This window comes from Hypanus sabinus, chromosome 31 (genome assembly GCF_030144855.1).
Source record: "Hypanus sabinus isolate sHypSab1 chromosome 31, sHypSab1.hap1, whole genome shotgun sequence".
Classification (NCBI taxonomy): Eukaryota; Metazoa; Chordata; class Chondrichthyes; order Myliobatiformes; family Dasyatidae; genus Hypanus; species Hypanus sabinus.
In genome coordinates, this window is record NC_082736.1 from 30,872,436 (window position 1) to 30,896,308 (window position 23,873).

Below are 23,873 nucleotides of genomic sequence, written 5' to 3' on the forward strand. Positions count from 1 at the left end.
CCTATCAGCATTGTCTTTAAACTCCCTCCCTCAGTGTGCCCTACCTCCCCCAGTCCATCATCTGCCATTCTCCTGGATCCACCAATCACCTTTCACCATTCTCCTTAATCTCTGCCCCTCCCTGCATCGGTCCATCATCTCCCATCCATCAAGATCGACCAATCAACTTTCACCATTCCTCTTAAACCCTCTTAAATCATCTCCAATTCAAGATCCACCAATCACCTTTCACCATCATCCTTAAACTCCACCTCCCTCACTGTGCTCCCCTACCCCATCTGACCATCATCTCATGCAAGTTCCAATCACCTTTCACCATTCTCCTTAAACTCTGCCTCCTTCTGTGCTCCCCGCCCCTGTCCATCATCTTCCATTCATCAAGATTGACCAATCAAATTTCACCATTCTCCATAAACTCTGCCCCCCTCCCCTCATCTGTCCATCATCTCCCATCCGCCTAGATCCACCAATCACCTTCCACATCCTTCTTGGCTCCTCTCCATCCCATTGAAGGGTTTTGGCCAGCCTCCAGGCCAAGCCGCCAAGTCCTCACGGTGGTCCGTTCCCTGACCAGCAGCCCCAGACCCCAGAACAACACCCACACAAGTAGTAAGATCAATGTTAGCCTCGGGACCAGAGTCTTGCTGATCTCCCCCCCCCACCTCAACACCACCACGAACAGGTTGCATCCCAGATGTCGGAGGTGCAAGACTACAAGGATAAGATAGGCTGGAGATGAAGCCTGGGCCTTTCAGACAGGTGTGGGACCCCAGGCTTTGGCCCTCCCAGGGGTCTCAGGACATTTTGGCTCTGGGGTCTCTGCCAATTTGAGCTTCTGAGTTCCATATCCCAGACATCAGAGGCGTTGGATTAAGGGGCAAGACTACGGGACAGGCTGGAGATGAAGCCTGGGGCCTTTTGGAGAGGCATGGGGCCCCAGACCCTAGCCTGCCCTAGGGTCTAAGGGGTTTGCACCACTGTAGAATTTTGGGTTGTTTGGGCCCCCAATTCTGGGCCTACCCAGGCCCCCAGGCCTCCCCCTTCTTTTGCACTGGCCCAACTTGACCCAGTGTAGCCTTGGTCCCGTTCCAACCTCCCTGACCCAAACACACATTGTCAGAGCAAAGGAAATCCGGCTCCCAATTTCGCTTCCTTTTTTTTAAAGTAAAGTTTTTTTTTAATTCCTTTTCATATATAAAAAAAAAACACCAGTTTACACGTTAATAAAATTAATTACAGCAAAAATAAAACCTCCAGGCGTGAACGGGAGGCACTGAATTGGCGGCGGAATCGACGACCTCCCCGATATTCCCCTGGGTGGGGTAGGTGGGAGGGAGAGTACAGAGATCCCACCAGAACCCCCCCCAGACCGTTGCCTTGGCAACCCAGTCCTGAGGCCTTCTCCCTGCCTCCCACTACTCATATCGCACCCTCCAAAACCCTCCTCCCTCTCCTCTACCCCCCCAATCCGTCCCACCTCAAGTTCCCCAGCACACCCCCTGAACCCCCTCCCTTCACTTCGGCTGGTGGGGGCTGTACTTCTGAGGTGTGTTGAATTTCTGCATGCCTTGGATCCGGCTGAGAAGTTCCTTCACAAATTCCTGGGGGGGGTGGGGGGAAGAGAGAGAGAGAGAGAGTCTCAGTTTAGACGGAGATAGCTCCCGAGCGAACACTGACAGCCCCCCCCCCATTCCGTCTGGAAACCAGGGCAACGAGGCCCCCCGGACTTCTCCAATCGTCTGCCACTGAGGACACGTCCAGCTCCCCCCCGGCAGTCACTCATCCATTCACGGGAATCTCTGGAACCCTTCCCGCTACTCAGGTCTCGTACCGAACTGCTCCCACCCGCCCACCGTAACCTAATTTTGCAGGAAACACTCCTGACTTGCAGGCTTTTCCCACTGTCCAGTTGAGGGGAGACAGCGGTTGCAGGCACCTGGAGGCCTGGGTTCGAACCGTGACCATCAGTGCTGTGACAGTGTGACTGTGTGTGAGAGAAACGTGTCCCTTTGTGTGTGTGTGTGTGAGGGAGGGAGGGAGGGAGAGAGAGAGACTCATCCTCCAGTGTGTGTGAGACAGAGAGAGAGACCTGACCCTGTGTATATGTGTGTGTGTGTGTGTGTGTGTGTGTGAGGGAGGGAGGGAGGGAGAGAGAGAGACTCATCCTCCAGTGTGTGTGAGACAGAGAGAGAGACCTGACCCTGTGTATATGTGTGTGTGTGTGTGTGTGTGTGTGAGGGAGGGAGGGAGGGAGAGAGAGAGACTCATCCTCCAGTGTGTGTGAGACAGAGAGAGAGACCTGACCCTGTGTATATGTGTGTGTGTGTGAGGGAGGGAGGGAGAGAGAGGGAGAGGGAGAGAGAGAGACTCATCCTCCAGTGTGTGTGAGACAGAGAGAGAGACCTGACCCTGTGTATATGTGTGTGTGTGTGTGTGTGTGTGTGTGAGGGAGGGAGGGAGAGAGAGGGAGAGGGAGAGAGAGAGACTCATCCTCCAGTGTGTGTGAGACAGAGAGACCTGACCCTGTGTGTGTGTGTTGCTCTGGATCTCCGGCGCCTGCAGAATCTCCGCGGAGGTCCACAGCCGCGCGTTGACGCTGATTCCCGTGTCATGTACCCCCCCCCTCCCCACCCCACCACAACATACTCGTTGGCTCACTATATGCCACGCCGTGGGAGAAGGGAAGGAGGGGGGGAAGCGGAGGTGGGTGGGAATGGGGAAGGGAGAGGATGTGCAGAGGGCAGGAGGGAAAGGGGGGGGTTTGGTAAGGATCCCAGATACCATCTGCTAGCACACCCCCCCCCCACCAACCCCTCCCATTTCGACGCCGGTCACTCGCCCAGCCACAAAGTACTCACGTCAGTAGGCTTGTAACAGTCAATCAGGAGATCCTGCGTGTGTGTGTGGGGGGGGGGGGGGGCGGGAGGACAAGAGCGAATATTAGTTACAGTTTGGACAGCGGTGGGGGGGGGGGGGCGGTGCAGGGACTTGTGGGACACCAGAGAGGGGCTTCCCTTCACCCGAGGTCTTCCCTCACCACCCCCCCCCCCCCACCAAGTGCCGCTCGTCCACCACGCAGAGGGGTCCTTTTACAGCGGCCGGTCCAGCGTGCTGACCGGCACGCCTCAGGCCAAGGGGCCTTGGAGCCCGGGCCTACGGCCGCAGAAGTCGGTGGGGCAGCAAAGGAAGCGGGGTGGGGGGGGGGAGGGCGCTGGGAGAACCGCGCTCGCCCCCCCTTTGTGGGACGGAGGCTTCAGAGAAGAGGTACTGCCCAGATGCTGCCTGGGCTAGAGGGCACGTGACACAGAGAGCGTTTGGGCAAATTGGGTTCCCCTCCGGGGCGCGGAGGGTGAGGGGAGATCTGCTGGAAGCATATAGGACGAGAGGGCAGCAGGTGGGACAGGCAGCCAGGGTCAAAACGTCTGACGCTGGACGGTCTGCGTTTAGATCGTAATAGACAGGATCAGAATCGGGCCGTTTGGCCATTCGAACCTGCTGGCTTATTTGATCGCGGCCGACCTATGTTCCCTCTCAGTCCCATTCTCCCCGCGAGCTTTGCCATGGAGGGCAGAAACACACAGGACCACCCACGTCGACTTTCAAGAGGCTGGCCTGACGTGACAGCTTCTACTGTGCTTTATGCTCTGCGTTTGGTGGGCCATAGACCAGTTAGAAACGTAGAAAACCTACAGCACAATACAGGCCCTTCGGCCCACAATGCTGTGCCCAACATGTGCCTACCTTAGAAATTACCTCGGGTTACCCATAGCCCTCTATTTTCTAAGCTTCATGTGCCTGCCCAGGAGTCTCTTAAAAGACCCTGTCGTATCCGCCTCCACCACCATCGCCGGCAGCCCATTCCACACACTCACCACTCTCTGAGTGATAAACGCACCCCTGACATCCCCTCTGTACCTACTTGGCGGCTGTTCTTAAACTGAAAATGCCTCTGCCAATTTATTTACAAAAACCTATGGACCAGCCAGGAACTGCTTAAGTACAGCCAACGACTCGGTCTTGTGGCACAGATTCCTCCTTATCTCTTATTTTAAGTGCCTGGTGCCTGATGTGCTCTGCCGGGGCAGGGACAGAGGCAGATAGAGGTGATTAAGAGGCTCGTAGATGGGCAGAGAATACACTTCAGGAGCCACGGGGTAATGCTAGACCATAAGACAGCGGAGCAGAATTCGGGCATCTGGCCCATCGAGTCTGCTACGCCATTCAATCATGGCTGATCCTTTTTTTCTGTCTCCTCCTCAACCCCAGCTCCCGGCCTTTTCCCCGTAACCTTTGACGCCATGTCCAATCAAGAACCTATCAATCTCTGCCTTAAATACACTCAACGACCCGGCCTCCACAGCTGCACGTGGCAACAAATTCCACAGACTCACCGCCCTCTGGCTAAAGAAATTTCTCCGCAACTCTGTTTTGAAAGGGCGCCCCTCTATCCTGAGGCTGTGCCCTCTTGTCCTAGACTCCCCCACCATGGGAAACATCCTTTCCACATCTACTCTGTCTCAGCTTTCAAGATTCGAAAGGTTTCAATGAGACCCCCCCCCCCACCCCATCCTTCTGAATTCCAGTGAGTACAGACCCAGAGCCATCAAACGTCCCTCGTATGATAACCCTTTCATTCCTGGAATCATTCTCTGGACCCTCCAACTATATTGCAGCTCTGTAATTCTCAGATCACACCTGGAGTATTGTGCTCAGTTCTGTTCCCCTCATTACAGGAAGGCTGTGGAAGCTTTGGAGAGGGTGCAGAGGAGATTCACCAGGACGCTGTCTGGATTAGAGAGGGTGCAGAGGAGATTCACCAGGACGCTGCCTGGATTAGAGAGGGTGCAGAGGAGATTCACCAGGACGCTGTCCGGATTAGAGAGGGTGCAGAGGAGATTCACCAGGACGCTGTCTGGATTAGAGAGGGTGCAGAGGAGATTCACCAGGATGCTGCCTGGATTAGAGAGGGTGCAGAGGAGATTCACCAGAACGCTGCCTGGATTAGAGAGGGTGCAGAGGAGATTCACCAGAACGCTGCCTGGATTAGAGAGGGTGCAGAGGAGATTCACCAGGACGCTGACTGGATTAGAGAGGGTGCAGAGGAGGTTCACCAGGATGCTGTCTGGATTAGAGAGGGTGCAGAAGAGATTCACCAGGACGCTGCTTGGATTAGAGAGGGTGCAGAGGAGATTCACCAGGACGCTGACTGGATTAGAGAGGGTGCAGAGGAGATTCACCAGGACGCTGCCTGGATTAGAGAGGGTGCAGAGGAGATTCACCAGGACGCTGCCTGGATTAGAGAGGGTGCAGAGGAGATTCACCAGGACGCTGCCTGGATTAGAGAGGGTGCAGAGGAGATTCACCAGGACGCTGCCTGGATTAGAGAGGGTGCAGAGGGGATTTACCAGGACGCTGTCTGGATTAGAGAGGGTGCAGAGGAGATTCACCAGGATGCTGCCTGGATTGGAGAGGGTGCAGAGGAGATTCACCAGGATGCTGCCTGGATTAGAGAGGGTGCAGAGGAGATTCACCAGGACGCTGCCTGGATTAGAGAGGGTGCAGAGGAGATTCACCAGGACTCTGCCTGGATTAGAGAGGGTGCAGAGGGGATTTACCAGGACGCTGCCTGGATTAGAGAGGGTGCAGAGGGGATTTACCAGGACGCTGTCTGGATTAGAGAGGGTGCAGAGGAGATTCACCAGGACGCTGCCCGGATTAGAGAGGGTGCAGAGGAGATTCACCAGGACGCTGCCTGGATTAGAGAGGGTGCAGAGGAGATTCACCAGGACGCTACCTGGATTAGAGAGGGTGCAGAGGAGATTCACCAGGACGCTGCCTGGATTAGAGAGGGTGCAGAGGAGATTCACTAGGACGCTGCCTGGATTAGAGAGGGTGCAGAGGAGATTCACCAGGACGCTGCCTGGATTAGAGAGGGTGCAGAGGAGATTCACCAGGATGCTGCCTGGATTAGAAAGGGCGCAGAGGAGATTCACCAGGACGCTGCCTGGATTAGAGAGGGTGCAGAGGAGATTCACCAGGTCGCTGCCTGGATTAGAGAGGGCGCAGAGGAGATTCACCAGGACGCTGCCTGGATTAGAGAGGGTGCAAAGGAGATTCACCAGGTCGCTGCCTGGATTAGAGAGGGTGCAGAGGAGATTCACCAGGTCGCTGCCTGGATTAGAGAGGGTGCAGAGGAGATTCACCAGGATGCTGCCTGGGTTAGAGAGGGTGCAGAGGAGATCCACCAGGATGCTGTCTGGATTAGAGAGGGTGCAGAGGAGATTCATCAGGATGCTGCCTGGATTAGAGAGGGTGCAGAGGAGATCCACCAGGATGCTGTCTGGATTAGAGAGGGTGCAGAGGAGATTCACCAGGATGCTGCCTGGATTAGAGAGGGTGCAGAGGAGATCCACCGGGGCGCTGCCTGGATTAGAGAGGGTGCAGAGGAGATCCACCAGGATGCTGTCTGGATTAGAGAGGGTGCAGAGGAGATTCATCAGGATGCTGCCTGGATTAGAGAGGGTGCAGAGGAGATCCACCAGGATGCTGTCTGGATTAGAGAGGGTGCAGAGGAGATTCACCAGGATGCTGCCTGGATTAGAGAGGGTGCAGAGGAGATTCACCAGGATGCTGCCTGGGTTAGAGAGGGTGCAGAGGAGATTCACCGGGATGCTGCCTGGATTAGAGAGGGTGCAGAGGAGATCCACCAGGATGCTGTCTGGATTAGAGAGCACGTCTTATGAGGACAGGTTGAGCGAGCGAGGGCTTTTCTCTCTGGAGTGAGGGATGAGAGCTGACTTGATACAGGCTTAACTTGAGTGGACAGCCAGAGGATTTTCTCCCCAGGACATCAATGGCTAATAAAAGGGGGCATAATTTCGAGGTGATTGGAGGGAAGTATGGAGGAGGGGGAAGAGGGAATGGCATGCCAGCAGTGGTGATAGAGGCAGGTACATTACAGACATTTAAGAGACCCTTAGATAGAAAATGAAGAGCTGTGTGGGTCAGATTGATCTTCGAGCAGGTTAACAAGCAGAAGTAAAGTGAACTGCGGCACTGGAAGAGGTGGCCAGCGTATAAGCAGAAGGGATGATGGGTCGCTACATTATTCTGAGATACAGCATGGTAACAGGGCCTCCCTGCCCAGTCACTCCCGCGTGACCAATCACTACTAACCCGCCCGTATGTCTTCGGTCTGTGGGAGGAAACCCGCGCGGTCACGGTGGGGGGGGGGGGGGGGGGAGAGAGCGTGCAAACTCCTCACGGGCAGCGGCGGGAGTCGAACCCAACCCTAGTTGGTCCAGTACGACGCGACGGGCCGAAGGGCCTGATTCCGACAGCAGGGTCCCGGTAACCACCCCCCTCCCCCCGCCGAGGCGAGGTTGGACGGGAAGCGATTCCCCACTCACTCCCCCAACCCACCTCACCTTCACTCTAGCGGCCCGCTCCTCGTCGCTGGCCAAGTCCAACAGCTCGTCGACGTCGATCTCCAGCTCGGGGATGGACTCCTCCTGGAACGTACAACGGGGGGGGGGGGGGGACGTTACAGCAAAATACAGGCCCTTCGGCCCACGAGGCGGTGCTGACGTTCTAACCTACTCCGGGACCAGTCTCAGCCTTCCCTCCCACAGGGGATCAGGGTCGCGAGAAGCCGGTGCAGATCACAAGTCCTGGTGATGCCACCACTGACCCCGGGCAGACAGTCTCCGAAGGGTATTGATAATGGCCGGGGGGGGGGGGGGGTCACCCGTCTTGTAAAGACGCTGCCCAGAAAAAACGATGGGAAATCACTTCTGTAGAAAAATTTGCCCAAGAACGATCATGGTCACGGAAAGACCGTGGCTGCACGACCACCCGTCACACGACCCCGGACAATCAGGTCTCCCCTTAGCTTCTGACGGTCCGGGGGAAACAACCCCGACTTTCTCCAACCCCCCCTTCTCGCACGTGCCCTCTAACCCAGAGAGAAGGGCCCCGGCCTGAAACGCCGACTGGTTATTCCGCTCCGTAGGCACCGCCCGACCTGCTGAGTACCCCCAGCGTGTTGTGTGCGCCTGTTGCAAACGCGAGAAAGCCCGCAAAACGTTGGAGGGAACTCGGGAGGCCGGGCTGAGCTCCTCCAGCACTTTTCGTGTGCAACGCTCTGGATTTCCAGCATCTGCCGAATCTCCTGTTTAGCATCCCAGTAAACCTCTTAAAGCCAGAACAGAACACAGAAATCTGCAGCACATCACAGGCCCTTCGGCCCACAATGTCGGGCTGACCATGTAACCTACTCTAGAAACTGCCTAGAATTTCCCCACCGCATTGCCCTCTATTTTACTAAGCTCCATGTACCGATCCAAGAGGCTCTTAAAAGACTCTATCGTATCCGCTTCCACAATACAACACACACCCACCACTCTCTGTGTAAAAAAACCTTACCCCTGACATTCCCCTTGTACCTACTTCCAGGCACCTTAAAACTATGCCCCCTCGCGTTAGCCAGTTCAGCCCTGGGAAAAAGCCTCTGACTATCCACACGATCAATGCCTCTCATCGTCTTATACACCTCTATCAGGTCTCCTCTCATCCTCCGTCGCTCCAAGGAGAAAAGGCTGAGTTCACTCAACCTATTCTCTTAAGGCATGCTCCCCAATCCAGGCAACACCCTTGTAAATCTCCTCTGCACCCTTTCTATGGCTTCCACATCCTTCCCATATGAGGTGACCAGAACTGAGCACAGTACTCCAAGTGGGGTCTGACGAGGGTCCTATACAGCTGCAACATTACCTCTTGGCTCTTGAACTCAATCCCACCGTTAATGAAGGCCAACACACCGTACGCCTTAACAACACTGTCAACCTGTGCAGCTGCTTTGAGTGTCCTATGGACTCGGACCCCAAGATCCCTCTGGTCCTCCACACTGCGAAGAGTCTTACCATTAATATTATATTCTGTCTTCAAATTTGACCTACCAAAATGAACCACCTCACACTTATCCGGGTTGAACTCCATCTGCCACTTCTCAGCCCAGTTCTGCATTCTATCGATGTCCCGCTGTAACCTCCGACAACCCTCCACACTATCCACCACACCCCCAACCTTTGCATCATCAGCAAACTTACTAACCCACCCCTCATCCAGGTCATTTATAAAAATCACAGAGAGGAGGGGTCCCCGAGCAGACCCGAGGCACACCACTGGTCACCGACCTCCAGGCAGAATACGAACTGTAAGAACCAACTTCTTCACCCTTCACATCCCTCCTTTAACGGTGTGACCAGAATTGCACACTAACCAACCAATGCTTAGAACACAGAACAGTCCAGGCCCTTCGGCCCTTTGAACCTATTCTAAGATCAATCTAGCCCTTCACTCCTCCATTTTTCTTTCATCCATGTTGTACCTACCCGGGTCTCCTAGAAGTCCCTTCGGCCCTTTGAACCTATTCTAAGATCAATCTAGCCCTTCACTCCTCCATTTTTCATTCATCCATGTTGTACCTACCCGGGTTTCCTAGAAGTCCATAATGTATCTGTCTCTACCCGGCAAAGCATTCCTCTCACCCACCACCCTCTCTGTGAAATTATGCCCCCTTGTATCAGCCATTTCCACCCCAGGAAAAAAGTCTCTGGCTGTCCACTCGACCTATCATCTTATCATTTATATGCCTCTATCAAGTCACCTGAGATCATCTTTCACTCCAAAGAGCCCCAGCTCACTCAACCTCTTTTAATTAGACACGTTCTCCGATCTATCCCGGTAAATCTCCTCTGTGGTCACACTAATGCCTCCAACATCCTTCCTCTAACGAGGCAACCAGAACTGATACCGAGTGTGGTCCAACCTGGGCTTTGTGCAGCCGCCAAGACTACCTAGCAGCTCCTAAACTCAATCCTGGCCCAACACACCGCACGCCTTCTGGACCAACCTTTCAACTGGCGAGACAGCCTTGAGAGAGCGACGGATCCCTCCGTCCCTCCAGCCAGCTGGGGGTCCTGGCACTAATCCTCGCTGACCTCGTGGGTCGGGGAATGGTGGCGGGAATTCCTGGGACGTAGCGAGGGAAGGGGAGCTCCGATGCCCGGCAGCGATGGGAGGAGCTGGTGCGAGACAAAGTTGGGGGAGGTGGACGGCGCCCGACCTTGGTGAGTTATGTCAAGGGGTGGAGGTTTCGAGGAGTGTATGAGAGCTTCTCAGATTGAAGACTGATGGAAAGACTGACCATGGAGGACGGTGCGAAACAGGCCGTCCCGCCACACCGCCCGGCAACCTACCGATTTAACCCTAGGCTAGCCACGAGACAGTTTACAAAGACCAATTAGCCCACCAACCGGAGCACCCGGAGGAAACGTGCGGTCCCACGGGGGAGAACGTACAAATCCCGCACAGGCAGCGTCGGAATTGGAACTCCCGATTCTGGAACGCCCCGAGCTATCTCACCAACCGAGGCATGAACTGGAGAGGAGATCGAGCCGAGTAGGGAGAGTGTCTTTGAGCGGACCGCCCCTCCTGGGCTTTGACTTACTGTCTCGTCAGCTGACAGACTGGGGGGGGGAGGGGAACGGGAAGATCCCATTCCCCACCACTACCGCAGTTCAGGACAAAAAATGCAGGATGAATCTCCTCCCACCCACTTCCCGAATCACAGCCGGCCAGGAATACAGAAACAGGAAATGTTTCATCCGATCTGGGGAAACTCCAGGCCGATCACCGCCCGGCAGGCGGAACTGCGAGTACGCGCAGAGGGCACGGACAAACATCCTCTCCCCAGGGATCACCCCATTCGGCCAGCCGGCCTCTGGCAGAGCAGGAACACGAGTGTGGACAGCGGGGAGATGAAAGGGGACAGGAGGGAGGGAGGAAGGAGGGACGAAGGGGTGGAGGAAGGAGGAGGAGGGCGGGAGAGGAGAAGGAAGAGTGACGAGGGGAGGAGGAGGAGGGGAGAGGAGGAAGAGGTTTGAGGGAAGAGGATGAGGAGGTTTGTGGGGAGAGGGTAAGGATGAGGGTTGAATCGAGAAAGAGGGGAGGAGGGGAGAGGAGGATGAAGAGGGACAAGGGAGGAGAAAGATGGATGAGGAGAGAGGAAGATGGACTAGTGGAGAGAAGAATGAAGAGAGATGAGGGGAGAGGAGGATGAAGAGGGACAAGGGAGGAGAAAGATAGATGAGGAGAGAGGAAGATGGACTAGTGGAGAGAAGACTGAAGAGGGATGAGAGGAAGAGGATGGGGCGAGGGGATGGGAAAGAGCAGGGTTAGAGAACAAGAACAAAAGGAGAGAGGAGTGATGAGGAGGGAGGGAATTATATGCTTAATGAACGTCAAACCATTGAAACATGAGATGAATTGGAGGAAGGAGACCTCCTCCCTGGGTATGGGCACCAGGAACCATGGGGTTCGAAGTTCAAAATCTCAGAATGAGGGGGCTGCAGGTCGGGAGGAGAATCCCCACCCGAGAAACTCCCTTCTATTAGCCATTCCCACCCTGGGGAAAGGTCTCTGGCTGTCCCTGCCCATTCCATCTGTGCCTCTTAACGTCTTGTCCACCGCTATCAAGTCACCTCTCCCCATCTCTCGCTCCAAAGAGAAAAGCCCTCGCTCGCTCAACCCCTCCTCATGAGACTCGCTCTCTGATCCAGGCAGCATCCTGGGAAATCTCCTCTGCACCCTCTCTAAAGCAGGAGTTCCCAACCGTTTTTTTATGCCACAAAACCCTGCCACTAACAAAGGGGTCCGTGGGCACCAGCCCCGCTCCAAAGCGTCGACGTCATTCCTATAATGAGGCGACCAGAACTGAACACAATACTCCCGGCCTTCTCCAAGTACCGACAAAACCCCCCCGAGCGAGGGTGGGCCCTGTTTATTTATCACAGAATAGGCCCCTCCAGCCAAGCAACCCCAGATTTAAACTGAGCCTAATCACAGAGCAATTCACAGTGACCAATTAACCTACCAACCGAGTCATCTTTGGACTGTGAGAGGAAACCGGCACGGTCACGGGGGAGAGCGCGCGAACTCCTCTCAGGCAGCGCTGTTACGGAGACGGGATTGAACTGGGAAGAGTGCAGAGTTGATTTAGGAGGACGTTGCGGAAATAGAGGCCCCAAATCATAGGCCAGGTGAGGCCTTTACTCCTTGGAGTGTTTAAAATTCTGGGATCTGTTGACAGGGTTTACAGTAAGTTTTCTTCCCCTGGGTGGTGGGGAGGAATTTAAAGTGTACTCAATGAAATTAGCTGACAGTGAAAGGTGGCTGAGGTAACGCACGATGGTTTCACTTCAAAAACACTTGGACAAGGTTCAGAATTCGGGATGAGAGTTTGGTGGGGGTGAGGGGGTGCGGGCCGCAAATGTGGCCACGTATTCTGCTGTCGATGCAGCGTACCTGCACAGGCTGGTACGAGGAAAGGGCTTGGAGGGATATGGGCCGGAGGCAGGAAATTGGGACCCCACAAGGCCCTGGAAGAAACAGGAGCGGAATTAGGCCCTGGCATTCCATCATGGCTGATTTATCATCCCTCTCGTCCCCATTCTCCTGACTCCTCCCTCCGTCCTCGACCCCCTTATGAATTCCCATCCCTGCTGTGTCGCTCTCTGACTCCATGCCTTAACCTCAGTCAGCCTCTCCCCAATCCGGGCAACATCCTGGGACATCTCCTCCCCCACCCTCCCAAAAGCTTCCGCGCCCTTTCCTATAATGAAGCGACCAGAAACGAGCGCGCTACTCCCAGTGCAGCCTGGCTAGAGTTTTATGGAGCTATACACTACCTTATGAATCTTGAATATGAGGTAATAGGAACTGGGGGGGGGGGGGCCTAGAACAGCTTTGAAAGCACTCCCAAGATTCCGGAGCAGCAGATAAACATTCCCAGGGAATGAGGTGATGTCGGGGAAAGGAGGGAGGCTGGAAGGATGAAGGTTTAGATGGGGCAAATTTGGCCCGGGGCCTAGGCCAGACTGAAGCCTGGGTGTTTCCTGCCGAGCGGTGGGGAGGGCCTGAGTGACTTTAACTCCCTCCCCCCACCACCCCACCCCACCCCCCTCCGTGGACCACAGACAGGGCTGTGTCTGTCATCAGCTGTATTTAGAAGCAACTGAAAACCAGCCGACAGCTGCAGGCCGATTCAGATCCAGTCCGGGCGGCAAGCCCTTCTGGGGATCGGAGGCACCTCCCCCCTGTTCGTCAGCCCCCAGTTGGGGTTCGAAAGGGAGCCGCCCCTTCCCCCTGCAGGGAGGGAGGGAATTCCCAGGGCGTGCATGAGAAGCATTAATAGCTTCTTGCCCAGACACACACACACACACACACACTGGGGGGGGGGGAGGAATCGACCACTTAATCTCCCCCTGCAGCCCAACACCTCCCTCCCCCTCCCCCCACCTCGTGCTGACTGGCACGGGGTACAGGGCTGAGGGAAGATCCCGTCAGATTCGCACGCCCACAATGACGTAGGGGGTTCGGTTCTGGCCGCGGCCTGTAAGGAGTTTGTACGTCCTCACCACGCCCGCCCGGGTTAGGATTAGCGAGCTCTGGGCGTGCTACGCCCGTGCCGGAAGCATGGTCACACTTCTGGGCTGCTCCCCCCCCCCCGCCCAGCACGATCCCCCGGACCGTGCCGGTCGTTGACGCAAACGACACGATTCACGGCACGCGTGGCAGATGAACCTCCGATCTTATCGACCTTGGCCAGTTCGCCCTTCCCCTGCCCCGTGGGGGGGGGGTGGAGATATGGTGGTGGGGGGGGGAATGGCAGGGGCCGGAAAACGCCAGCTTTCTCTCCCCCCCCCCCCCCTGCCCCCACCGAGCTCGAGCGGAGTTCCGGCACACAAGAACACAGGTGACCCCCTAGGCGAACCGCCAGAGACCCTCGCAAAACTTCCAGAGCAGGTCGGGCGGCCTTTCGACCTGCGCCGGGGGCGCTAACGTGTGAGAGACTGCGGGGGGTCTGAAACTCAAGCCTGTCCCCATCACGGGCCCTCCCCGTCATCGAGGACATCGCCACAAGGAGAAGCCTCAGACAAGGGGGCCAGCGTCCGTCACTGAGCCCGCCCTTCCCCTCTGCCGTCAAGATTCCCGAGCGGTCCGCAAACCCGCAGACGCCCGGTTATCCCTCCGCCCGCGCTGGTACTTTGAAACCTCCAACGAGAGCCTCAGAAACCTCTCCCCCCTGCCCCTCCCTGTCCCATGTGTGTCTCCCACGTCAGCCGGCTTCAAACTCACAAAACTGGATTGGAAGCGAGTCCTCCTCCTCAGGGAATGCCTCGGAGGAAGGGAGTGTTGGTACTGGCGCACCTGGGGCCCAGGCTCTGTGCTTACGTCTCTGTGGGGAGGGCAGGGTGTCCACGAACCACCCCCCACCCCTGTGTGTGTGTGTGTGTGTGTGTGTGTGTGTGTTTTTGTATGTTCTTAAGAGTACAGACGTGGGTGTCACATCGCACATGTTAGTGCGCGTACGCTTGCAGCCCTGGCCTCGCTAGATACCTCGTCCTGCTAATCGCGATCTCCTACCGTCAACAAGAAAAACAACCCCGCTCGGTCCGCGGGGAGAGGCGCTCCCTCGCCTCCGACACCGCCCCCGCAGATCGAGCTGCCGGGGAGGGGCGGGGGAGGAGAGAGACTGTCCTCCCAGCTGCCGACAGCCTTCCCCGCCTCGGCCACCCCCCAGGACAGCCCGGGAAGGGAGCCCCTTCTCCAGGCCTCTCCCTCTCTCACAACCCCTTCTCACCCGAAAGCCCAACGGGCAAGTTCAAGCACAAGGGATTCCGCAGATGCTGGAAATCCAGAGCAACACACACACACACACACACACAAAATGCTCAGCAGGTCAGGCAGCATCGACGGAGAGGAATAAACAGTGAGGGTTTCAGTTTGAGACCTTTCTTCAGGACTGGGAACTGGGGATGGGGGGGGATGAAGCCAGATTAAGTCGGGCTTGGGGCAGTGGGGCAAATTTAATTAGTCTGGTCTATTATCATGGGCAAATATTGTGAATATATAAAAAGTACTGCATGTTACAATAAGAAAATATTTTAAAAGTGTTCACTCACATTTTTCCACCCAGATTCTCTGTGGGAATGATGTATCCGCATCCCGTCTCCTTTAAACCCTTCCCCAGGCTCTGAACTCTCTGGTACTCACAGGGTCATGCCTCTGTGACAGGCGCTTCGGCCCATCGAGTGCATGCCTGCTGCTGACCACCCACCTCACCCGGCGCCATCGCGTTCCCAGCACTCCCGCTAACTCCTGCCTCTGATTCCCCCACACACCAGGGGCCCCGCACGCCGTCTGTGCCTCCAGAGGGGCCCCACGCGATCACAGGGAGAACATTGAAAAAAACGACCCCAAGTTACGGGGAAGAAACTGTAAAAAGGTAACCAGGCCGCGCAGAAGGAGAGTCAAAGAGCGAGTTTCTGAGTTCAGAAATCGGATGGCAGAAGCTGTTTCTGAATCGTTGAGTGTGTCTTCAGGCTCCTGTACCCCCTCCCTGATGGCAGAGGGGAAGAAGCTGTTCCTGAATCGTTGAGTGTGTGTCTTCAGGCTCCTGTACCTCCTCCCTGATGGCAGAGGGGAAGAAGCTGTTCCTGAATCGCTGAGTGTGTGTCTTCAGGCTCCTGTACCTCCTCCCTGATGGCAGAGGGGAAGAAGCTGTTCCTGAATCGTTGAGTGTGTGTCTTCAGGCTCCTGTACCTCCTCCCTGATGGCAGAGGGGAAGAAGCTGTTCCTGAATCGCTGAGTGTGTGTCTTCAGGCTCCTGTACCTCCTCCCTGATGGCAGAGGGGGAGAAGCTGTTCCTGAATCGCTGAGTGTGTGTCTTCAGGCTCCTGTACCTCCTCCCTGATGGCAGAGGGGAAGAAGCTGTTCCTGAATCACTGAGTGTGTGTCTTCAGGCTCCTGTACCTCCTCCCTGATGGCAGAGGGGGAGAAGCTGTTCCTGAATCGCTGAGTGTGTGTCTTCAGGCTCCTGTACCTCCCCCCTGACGGTAACAATGAGAAGAGGGTGGTGGGGGTCCTTAATGGTGGATGCCGCCTTTCTGAAGGTGAAGGTGTCCTCGACAGAGGGGCGGCTCATGGTGGAACTGGCTACGTTCACGACTCTCTGCGACTTTATCTGATCCTGTGCAGATCGGAAGGTGACGCAGCTGTTCAGAGTGCTCGCCACGGTAAATCTCCTCCGACTGGGGTGGGAACCCCTCCAACCCCGCACCCAGGGGCCGAAGTACACCGGTCTGGTTGCCAGGAGAAGGCTGCCCCCTGAATTAAGATTGGACGAGGTGGACCCTCGTACCGAGTGGGGGTATGATGGGTGGGTGTGCACCTAAGAGAGGAGGCTGCGGAGGTGGGACTGCACCCCTCCCAGAGGGACCTTTGGAATGAGGGCGGGAGTTTTCCCGACCCGAACCGGAACGCTCTCTCGGTGTGTACGGCGCCGTGTTTCAGAGACTCATGGGGGTCCGGATCAGCAGAGAGGATGGGAAGGGCGCCCGGTGGCTCGGTGGGTAGGGTCACTGTCCTCTGGCTCCAGGGACCCGGGTTCGATCCCCACCTCCCCCCCCCCCCCCCCACTGTGTGTGTGTCCCGGTGACTGCCTCACGCCGTGTGGCGGGTGAACCGGCGCCTGGTCCGCGGGGGGGGGGGGGGGGCGAGGGACGGGAACCGCCAGGTCCCGGATTCAACAGGAACATCGGGGGCCAGTCGGAGTGCGGGGTCAGCGGCCAGCATGGCCCCGATGGGCCAAAAGGCCTCACAGAGCTCTCACCCAGAGAGCAGAGAGCCTGGGCAGAGGCGTTACTCCGTCGGTGGGGAACTCCCGCGGGTGAACACGAGCCTCACTAGGCGGAGTGAGAAGGGATCTGGGTTCAACACCTCACCCTCCGCAGAGAATCTGACCAACGCTCACAAAAGGCCAGGAGGCGTCAACGGAAAAGAGGGAACACTCGACGTTTCGGGCCCAGACCTTTAGATGGCCTCCAACCAAATGGCACGAACATAACTTTTCTCCAACTTCCAGTCACCCCTTTCTCCTACTCTCCTATCAGATTCCTCCTTCTCCACGTCTCCTGGTCTCACCTACCACCTGCCAGTTTGTTTTCCTGTCCCTCCCTACACCCTCCTATCGTGGCTCCTCGGGTCTCAGGCCAGACGCCAACTCTTTATTCCTCTCCCTAGATAGTGCCCGACCCTCCGAGTTCCTCCGGCGTTGCGCCCATGTTGTAGGGATCTCAGTGTAAACCGATCGGGGCCTTGACAAACAGGGAGGCAGATTACACTGGCTGGCTGGGGGTTGCTCTGTCCGAAGTTACAGGGCAAAGCGCTTCAGGACGGAGATCGTGAGAAGCTTCCTTCAAGGGGCAGCGACTCTGGCGGGGGTTTCATCATACAGCCCATCCCACCCTGCCTAGCCCATCACGGACCGCACTCCTCCCATCCACGCCCCGGTCCAAACTTCTCCAGAACGCTGAAGTCCAGCCCACGTGCCGGTACGCACTCATTCCCCCCCCCCAACTCTTAGTGAAGGTGATTCCCCCCCCCATGCTCCCCTTAAAATATTCCACCTTTAACCCGTGACCTCTCATCCCAGTCTCGCCCAACCTCAGTGGAAAAAGCATACACCCCTTCCCTCACTCTCCTGCGCTCCAAAGAATAAAGTCCCAACTCCACCCCCCCCTCCCCGTAAACTCAGGTCCTCCAGCCCCGGCCTCATCCTGGTAAATTCCCCCACCCCCCCCAGCCCACCTCCGCATTCCTGTCAGTGCCTGGATCCTACCCCAGACACGGCCAGCCCGGTGGCCCAGGACAACGAAGCCAAGGAGGAGCACACTATGGTCCAGGTGAGGCAGTCCCCACCCCCCCTCCCCGTGCCCCCATCAACCCCCCCACCTCACTTCTACGTCCCACTCCAACTTCCTGCAGACCCTGACCCACTGCCCCTTGCTTCACTCTGTCTCTGTCCATCTTAGTGACCCCCATCTCTCCCACACTCCCTCATCTTAGTGACCCCCGTCTCTCTCTCACTCCCTCATCTTAGTGACCCCCCATCTCTCTCACTCCCTCATCTTAGTGACCCCCGTCTCTCTCTCACTCCCTCATCTTAGTGACCCCCCATCTCTCTCACTCCCTCATCTTAGTGACCCCCGTCTCTCTCTCACTCCCTCATCTTAGTGACCCCCGTCTCTCTCACTCCCTCATCTTAGTGACCCCCGTCTCTCTCACTCCCTCATCTTAGTGACCCCCGTCTCTCCCACACTCCCTCATCTTAGTGACCCCCGTCTCTCTCACACTCCCTCATCTTAGTGACCCCCGTCTCTCCCACACTCCCTCATCTTAGTGACCCCCCGTCTCTCCCACACTCCCTCATCTTAGTGACCCCCGTCTCTCTCTCACTCCCTCATCTTAGTGACCCCCGTCTCTCTCACTCCCTCATCTTAGTGACCCCCGTCTCTCTCTCACTCCCTCATCTTAGTGACCCCCGTCTCTCTCACTCCCTCATCTTAGTGACCCCCGTCTCTCTCACTCCCTCATCTTAGTGACCCCCGTCTCTCCCACACTCCCTCATCTTAGTGACCCCCGTCTCTCTCACTCCCTCATCTTAGTGACCCCCGTCTCTCTCACACTCCCTCATCTTAGTGACCCCCGTCTCTCCCACACTCCCTCATCTTAGTGACCCCCGTCTCTCTCATACTCCCTCATCTTAGTGACCCCCGTCTCTCTCACTCCCTCATCTTAGTGACCCCCGTCTCTCTCTCACTCCCTCATCTTAGTGACCCCCGTCTCTCCCACACTCCCTCATCTTAGTGATCCCCCATCTCTCTCACTCCCTCATCTTAGTGACCCCGTCTCTCTCACTCCCTCATCTTAGTGACCCCCCGTCTCTCTCACTCCCTCATCTTAGTGACCCCCCGTCTCTCTCACACTCCCTCATCTTAGTGACCCCCGTCTCTCCCACACTCCCTCATCTTAGTGACCCCATCTCTCTCACTCCCTCATCTTAGTGACCCCATCTCTCTCACTCCCTCATCTTAGTGACCCCCGTCTCTCCCACACTCCCTCATCTTAGTGACCCCCGTCTCTCTCTCACTCCCTCATCTTAGTGACCCCCGTCTCTCCCACACTCCCTCATCTTAGTGACCCCCCATCTCTCTCACTCCCTCATCTTAGTGACACCCGTCTCTCTCTCACTCCCTCATCTTAGTGACCCCCATCTCTCCCACACTCCCTCATCTTAGTGACCCCCGTCTCTCTCTCACTCCCTCATCTTAGTGACCCCCGTCTCTCCCACACTCCCTCATCTTAGTGACCCCCGTCTCTCTCTCACTCCCTCATCTTAGTGACCCCCGTCTCTCCCACACTCCCTCATCTTAGTGACCCCCCATCTCTCTCACTCCCTCATCTTAGTGACACCCGTCTCTCTCTCACTCCCTCATCTTAGTGACCCCCATCTCTCCCACACTCCCTCATCTTAGTGACCCCCGTCTCTCTCTCACTCCCTCATCTTAGTGACCCCCGTCTCTCCCACACTCCCTCATCTTAGTGACCCCCGTCTCTCTCTCACTCCCTCATCTTAGTGACCCCCGTCTCTCCCACACTCCCTCATCTTAGTGACCCCCGTCTCTCTCACTCCCTCATCTTAGTGACCCCCATCTCTCCCACACTCCCTCATCTTAGTGACCCCCATCTCTCTCACTCCCTCATCTTAGTGACCCCCGTCTCTCTCATACTCCCTCATCTTAGTGACCCCCGTCTCTCCCACACTCCCTCATCTTAGTGACCCCCGTCTCTCCCACACTCCCTCATCTTAGTGACCCCCGTCTCTCTCATACTCCCTCATCTTAGTGACCCCCGTCTCTCTCACTCCCTCATCTTAGTGACCCCCGTCTCTCTCTCACTCCCTCATCTTAGTGAACCCCGTCTCTCCCACACTCCCTCATCTTAGTGACCCCCGTCTCTCTCATACTCCCTCATCTTAGTGACCCCCGTCTCTCTCACTCCCTCATCTTAGTGACCCCCGTCTCTCTCTCACTCCCTCATCTTAGTGACCCCCGTCTCTCCCACACTCCCTCATCTTAGTGGCCCCCGTCTCTCTCACTCCCTCATCTTAGTGACCCCCGTCTCTCCCACACTCCCTCATCTTAGTGACCCCCGTCTCTCTCACACTCCCTCATCTTAGTGACCCCCGTCTCTCCCACACTCCCTCATCTTAGTGACCCCCGTCTCTCTCACTCCCTCATCTTAGTGACCCCCGTCTCTCTCACTCCCTCATCTTAGTGACCCCCGTCTCTCCCACACTCCCTCATCTTAGTGACCCCCGTCTCTCTCACACTCCCTCATCTTAGTGACCCCCGTCTCTCCCACACTCCCTCATCTTAGTGACCCCCCGTCTCTCCCACACTCCCTCATCTTAGTGACCCCCGTCTCTCTCTCACTCCCTCATCTTAGTGACCCCCGTCTCTCTCACTCCCTCATCTTAGTGACCCCCGTCTCTCTCTCACTCCCTCATCTTAGTGACCCCCGTCTCTCTCACTCCCTCATCTTAGTGACCCCCGTCTCTCTCACTCCCTCATCTTAGTGACCCCCGTCTCTCCCACACTCCCTCATCTTAGTGACCCCCGTCTCTCTCACTCCCTCATCTTAGTGACCCCCGTCTCTCTCACACTCCCTCATCTTAGTGACCCCCGTCTCTCCCACACTCCCTCATCTTAGTGACCCCCGTCTCTCTCATACTCCCTCATCTTAGTGACCCCCGTCTCTCTCACTCCCTCATCTTAGTGACCCCCGTCTCTCTCTCACTCCCTCATCTTAGTGACCCCCGTCTCTCCCACACTCCCTCATCTTAGTGACCCCCCATCTCTCTCACTCCCTCATCTTAGTGACCCCCGTCTCTCTCACTCCCTCATCTTAGTGACCCCCCGTCTCTCTCACTCCCTCATCTTAGTGACCCCCCGTCTCTCTCACACTCCCTCATCTTAGTGACCCCCGTCTCTCCCACACTCCCTCATCTTAGTGACCCCATCTCTCTCACTCCCTCATCTTAGTGACCCCATCTCTCTCACTCCCTCATCTTAGTGACCCCCGTCTCTCCCACACTCCCTCATCTTAGTGACCCCCGTCTCTCTCTCACTCCCTCATCTTAGTGACTCCCGTCTCTCCCACACTCCCTCATCTTAGTGACCCCCCATCTCTCTCACTCCCTCATCTTAGTGACCCCCGTCTCTCTCTCACTCCCTCATCTTAGTGACCCCCATCTCTCCCACACTCCCTCATCTTAGTGACCCCAGTCTCTCTCTCACTCCCTCATCTTAGTGACCCCCGTCTCTCCCACACTCCCTCATCTTAGTGACCCCCGTCTCTCTCTCACTCCCTCATCTTAGTGACCCCCGTCTCTCCCACACTCCCTCATCTTAGTGACCCCCGTCTCTCGCACACTCCCTCATCTTAGTGACCCCCGTCTCTCTCTCACTCCCTCATCTTAGTGACCCCCGTCTCTCCCACACTCCCTCATCTTAGTGGCCCCTGTCTCTCTCACACTCCCTCATCTTAGTGACCCCCGTCTCTCCCACACTCCCTCATCTTAGTGACCCCCGTCTCTCTCTCACTCCCTCATCTTAGTGACCCCGTCTCTCCCACACTCCCTCATCTTAGTGACCCCCGTCTCTCCCACACTCCCTCATCTTAGTGACCCCCGTCTCTCTCACTCCCTCATCTTAGTGACCCCCATCTCTCCCACACTCCCTCATCTTAGTGACCCCCATCTCTCTCACTCCCTCATCTTAGTGACCCCCGTCTCTCTCATACTCCCTCATCTTAGTGACCCCCGTCTCTCCCACACTCCCTCATCTTAGTGACCCCCGTCTCTCCCACACTCCCTCATCTTAGTGACCCCCGTCTCTCTCATACTCCCTCATCTTAGTGACCCCCGTCTCTCTCACTCCCTCATCTTAGTGACCCCCGTCTCTCTCTCACTCCCTCATCTTAGTGACCCCCGTCTCTCCCACACTCCCTCATCTTAGTGACCCCCGTCTCTCTCATACTCCCTCATCTTAGTGACCCCCGTCTCTCTCACTCCCTCATCTTAGTGACCCCCGTCTCTCTCTCACTCCCTCATCTTAGTGACCCCCGTCTCTCCTACACTCCCTCATCTTAGTGGCCCCCGTCTCTCTCACTCCCTCATCTTAGTGACCCCCGTCTCTCCCACACTCCCTCATCTTAGTGACCCTCGTCTCTCACACTCCCTCATCTTAGTGACCCCCGTCTCTCTCACTCCCTCATCTTAGTGACCCTCGTCTCTCCCACACTCCCTCATCTTAGTGACCCCCGTCTCTCTCACACTCCCTCATCTTAGTGACCCCCGTCTCTCCCACACTCCCTCATCTTAGTGACCCCCGTCTCTCTCTCACTCCCTCATCTTAGTGACCCCCGTCTCTCCCACACTCCCTCATCTTAGTGACCCCATCTCTCTCATACTCCCTCGCCCTCATCCTACTTGTCCACCTTCCCCTCTCCCTCACCTCCTCCAACAATCCTCTTACCCTCTTTATCTCCCGCACCCCTGTCCACTTATTGTCTCTCTCTTCCCTTCCCCTCCACCCTCTTTCCTTTGTCCCCCCTCCCCTCCGCTCTCCCCCTCGCCCACCTCGCAGTCGTACAGCACAGTGAGCTGCTCGATGATCCACTCCTCCAGGTTGAGGCGCCTCCTCAGCTCCTTCCGGTCGTACTTCACCGTCACCTTGCCCTGTTTCCTCTGCGGGGGCTCGGGGTCCTCGGCGCCGCTCACCGCCTGGAAATAGACGCGGGGCTGGGGGCTACTGTCCGGCGCGCCCACCGCAGCCATTCCCGCCGTCGGAGCGGGCACGGTCCGCTCCAGCCCGGCCCTCTCCTCTTTGTGTCGCCCTCTTGCTGATCTCCCTCCCTCTCTCCTCCTCGCTCTTTGTCTCTCTCTCTCCTCCACACACACTCCTCTCCCTCCGCGCACACTCTCGGCTTCCCCTCTCCTCGAAATCTCTCTTGCCCCTCTCCTCGCTCTTTCTCCCTCTTCCCCCTCGCACCCTCGCTTTTTCTTCTCCTGTCGCGCTTCTCCCTTCCCCCTCTCCGTCCCCTCCCCTTTCCTCTCTCTCCTCCCTCCCCTTTCCTCTCTCTCTCTCTCTCCTCCCCTTCCCCTCTCTCTCTCTTTGTCTCTGTCTCTGTGTGTGTCTCTCTTTCCCTCCCTCCCTCTCTCTCCTCCCTCCCCTTTCCTCTCTCTCTCTCTTTGTCTCTGTGTGTGTCTCTCTTTCCCTCCCTCCCTCTCTCTCTCCTCCCTCCCCTTCCCTCTCTCTCTCCTACCCTTCCCCTCTCTCTCTTTCTTTGTCTCTGTCTCTCTCTCCCTCTCTCTCTCTTTCTTTCTCCCTCCCTCCCTCCCCGCCCCAGCTGCCCTACAACTTGCCCGGCTTCCCGTCACGTTTAACCTACAGCTGCCGCCTCCTCCGAGCGATTCCCCTCCCCTCGGCTTTGCCAGCTCAGCAACCTGCCCTGGGCTCGGCTCCCCATCGGGCAGCGCCGCGGGAGTGTGTGTGTGGGGGGGGGTCTTTCTCCCACCTACCCTCCCGTCCGGGTGGAGGGGCACAATTAGACCTCGTCAGACTCGGGCAAGGATTGAGGTCGGGGGTTGTGTGTGTGGGGGTGGGGGGTAAGATTTGACTGGAAGGTCGAAAGGAGAGGGGGTCCCTCCCGCTCGCCTTCCCGCCCTCATTCTCCCTCCCTACCCCCCACACCACCTTGACTCGTCTCCCGCTCCCTCTGCCCAAGGATTGTTTAATGTCACACGTGCAAAGGAGAACGAAATAATCGTTACTCCGGATCAAATTCAGCGCGAAAAATAACCACAATAAGATAAAGAACACAGTAATAAAACCGCAATCGATTTA

The 23,873-nt window shown here is 56.7% G+C and overlaps 1 protein-coding gene across 1 annotated transcript; it reads right to left on the reverse strand.

The window, feature by feature from the left end:
• Window positions 1–1,143: 1,143 nt before the first annotated feature.
• On the reverse strand, window positions 1,144–23,065 carry LOC132384035 (protein phosphatase 1 regulatory subunit 14B-like). Its single transcript, XM_059955320.1, has 4 exons — window positions 22,607–23,065; window positions 7,428–7,511; window positions 2,859–2,891; window positions 1,144–1,601 (listed from the first exon to the last, which is right to left on the reverse strand). The coding sequence occupies exons 1-4, from the start codon at window positions 22,802–22,804 to the stop codon at window positions 1,515–1,517; spliced, it is 402 nt and encodes a 133-aa protein (XP_059811303.1). The 5' UTR covers window positions 22,805–23,065; the 3' UTR covers window positions 1,144–1,514.
• Between the last annotated feature and the right edge of the window lie 808 nt (window positions 23,066–23,873).

Bases quoted from the DNA above. Each gene is read 5' to 3' on its own strand.
- LOC132384035 (XM_059955320.1), bottom strand. From the start codon at position 22,804: ATGGCTGCGGTGGGCGCGCCGGACAGTAGCCCCCAGCCCCGCGTCTAT. The intron at 7,512-22,606 runs GTGGGCGAGGGG...TGTACGTTCCAG, and splicing joins CTGTGCTGTACGACTGCGAG to GAGGAGTCCATCCCCGAGCT. The intron at 2,892-7,427 runs GTGAGGTGGGTT...ACACACACGCAG, and splicing joins AGCGGGCCGCTAGAGTGAAG to GATCTCCTGATTGACTGTTA.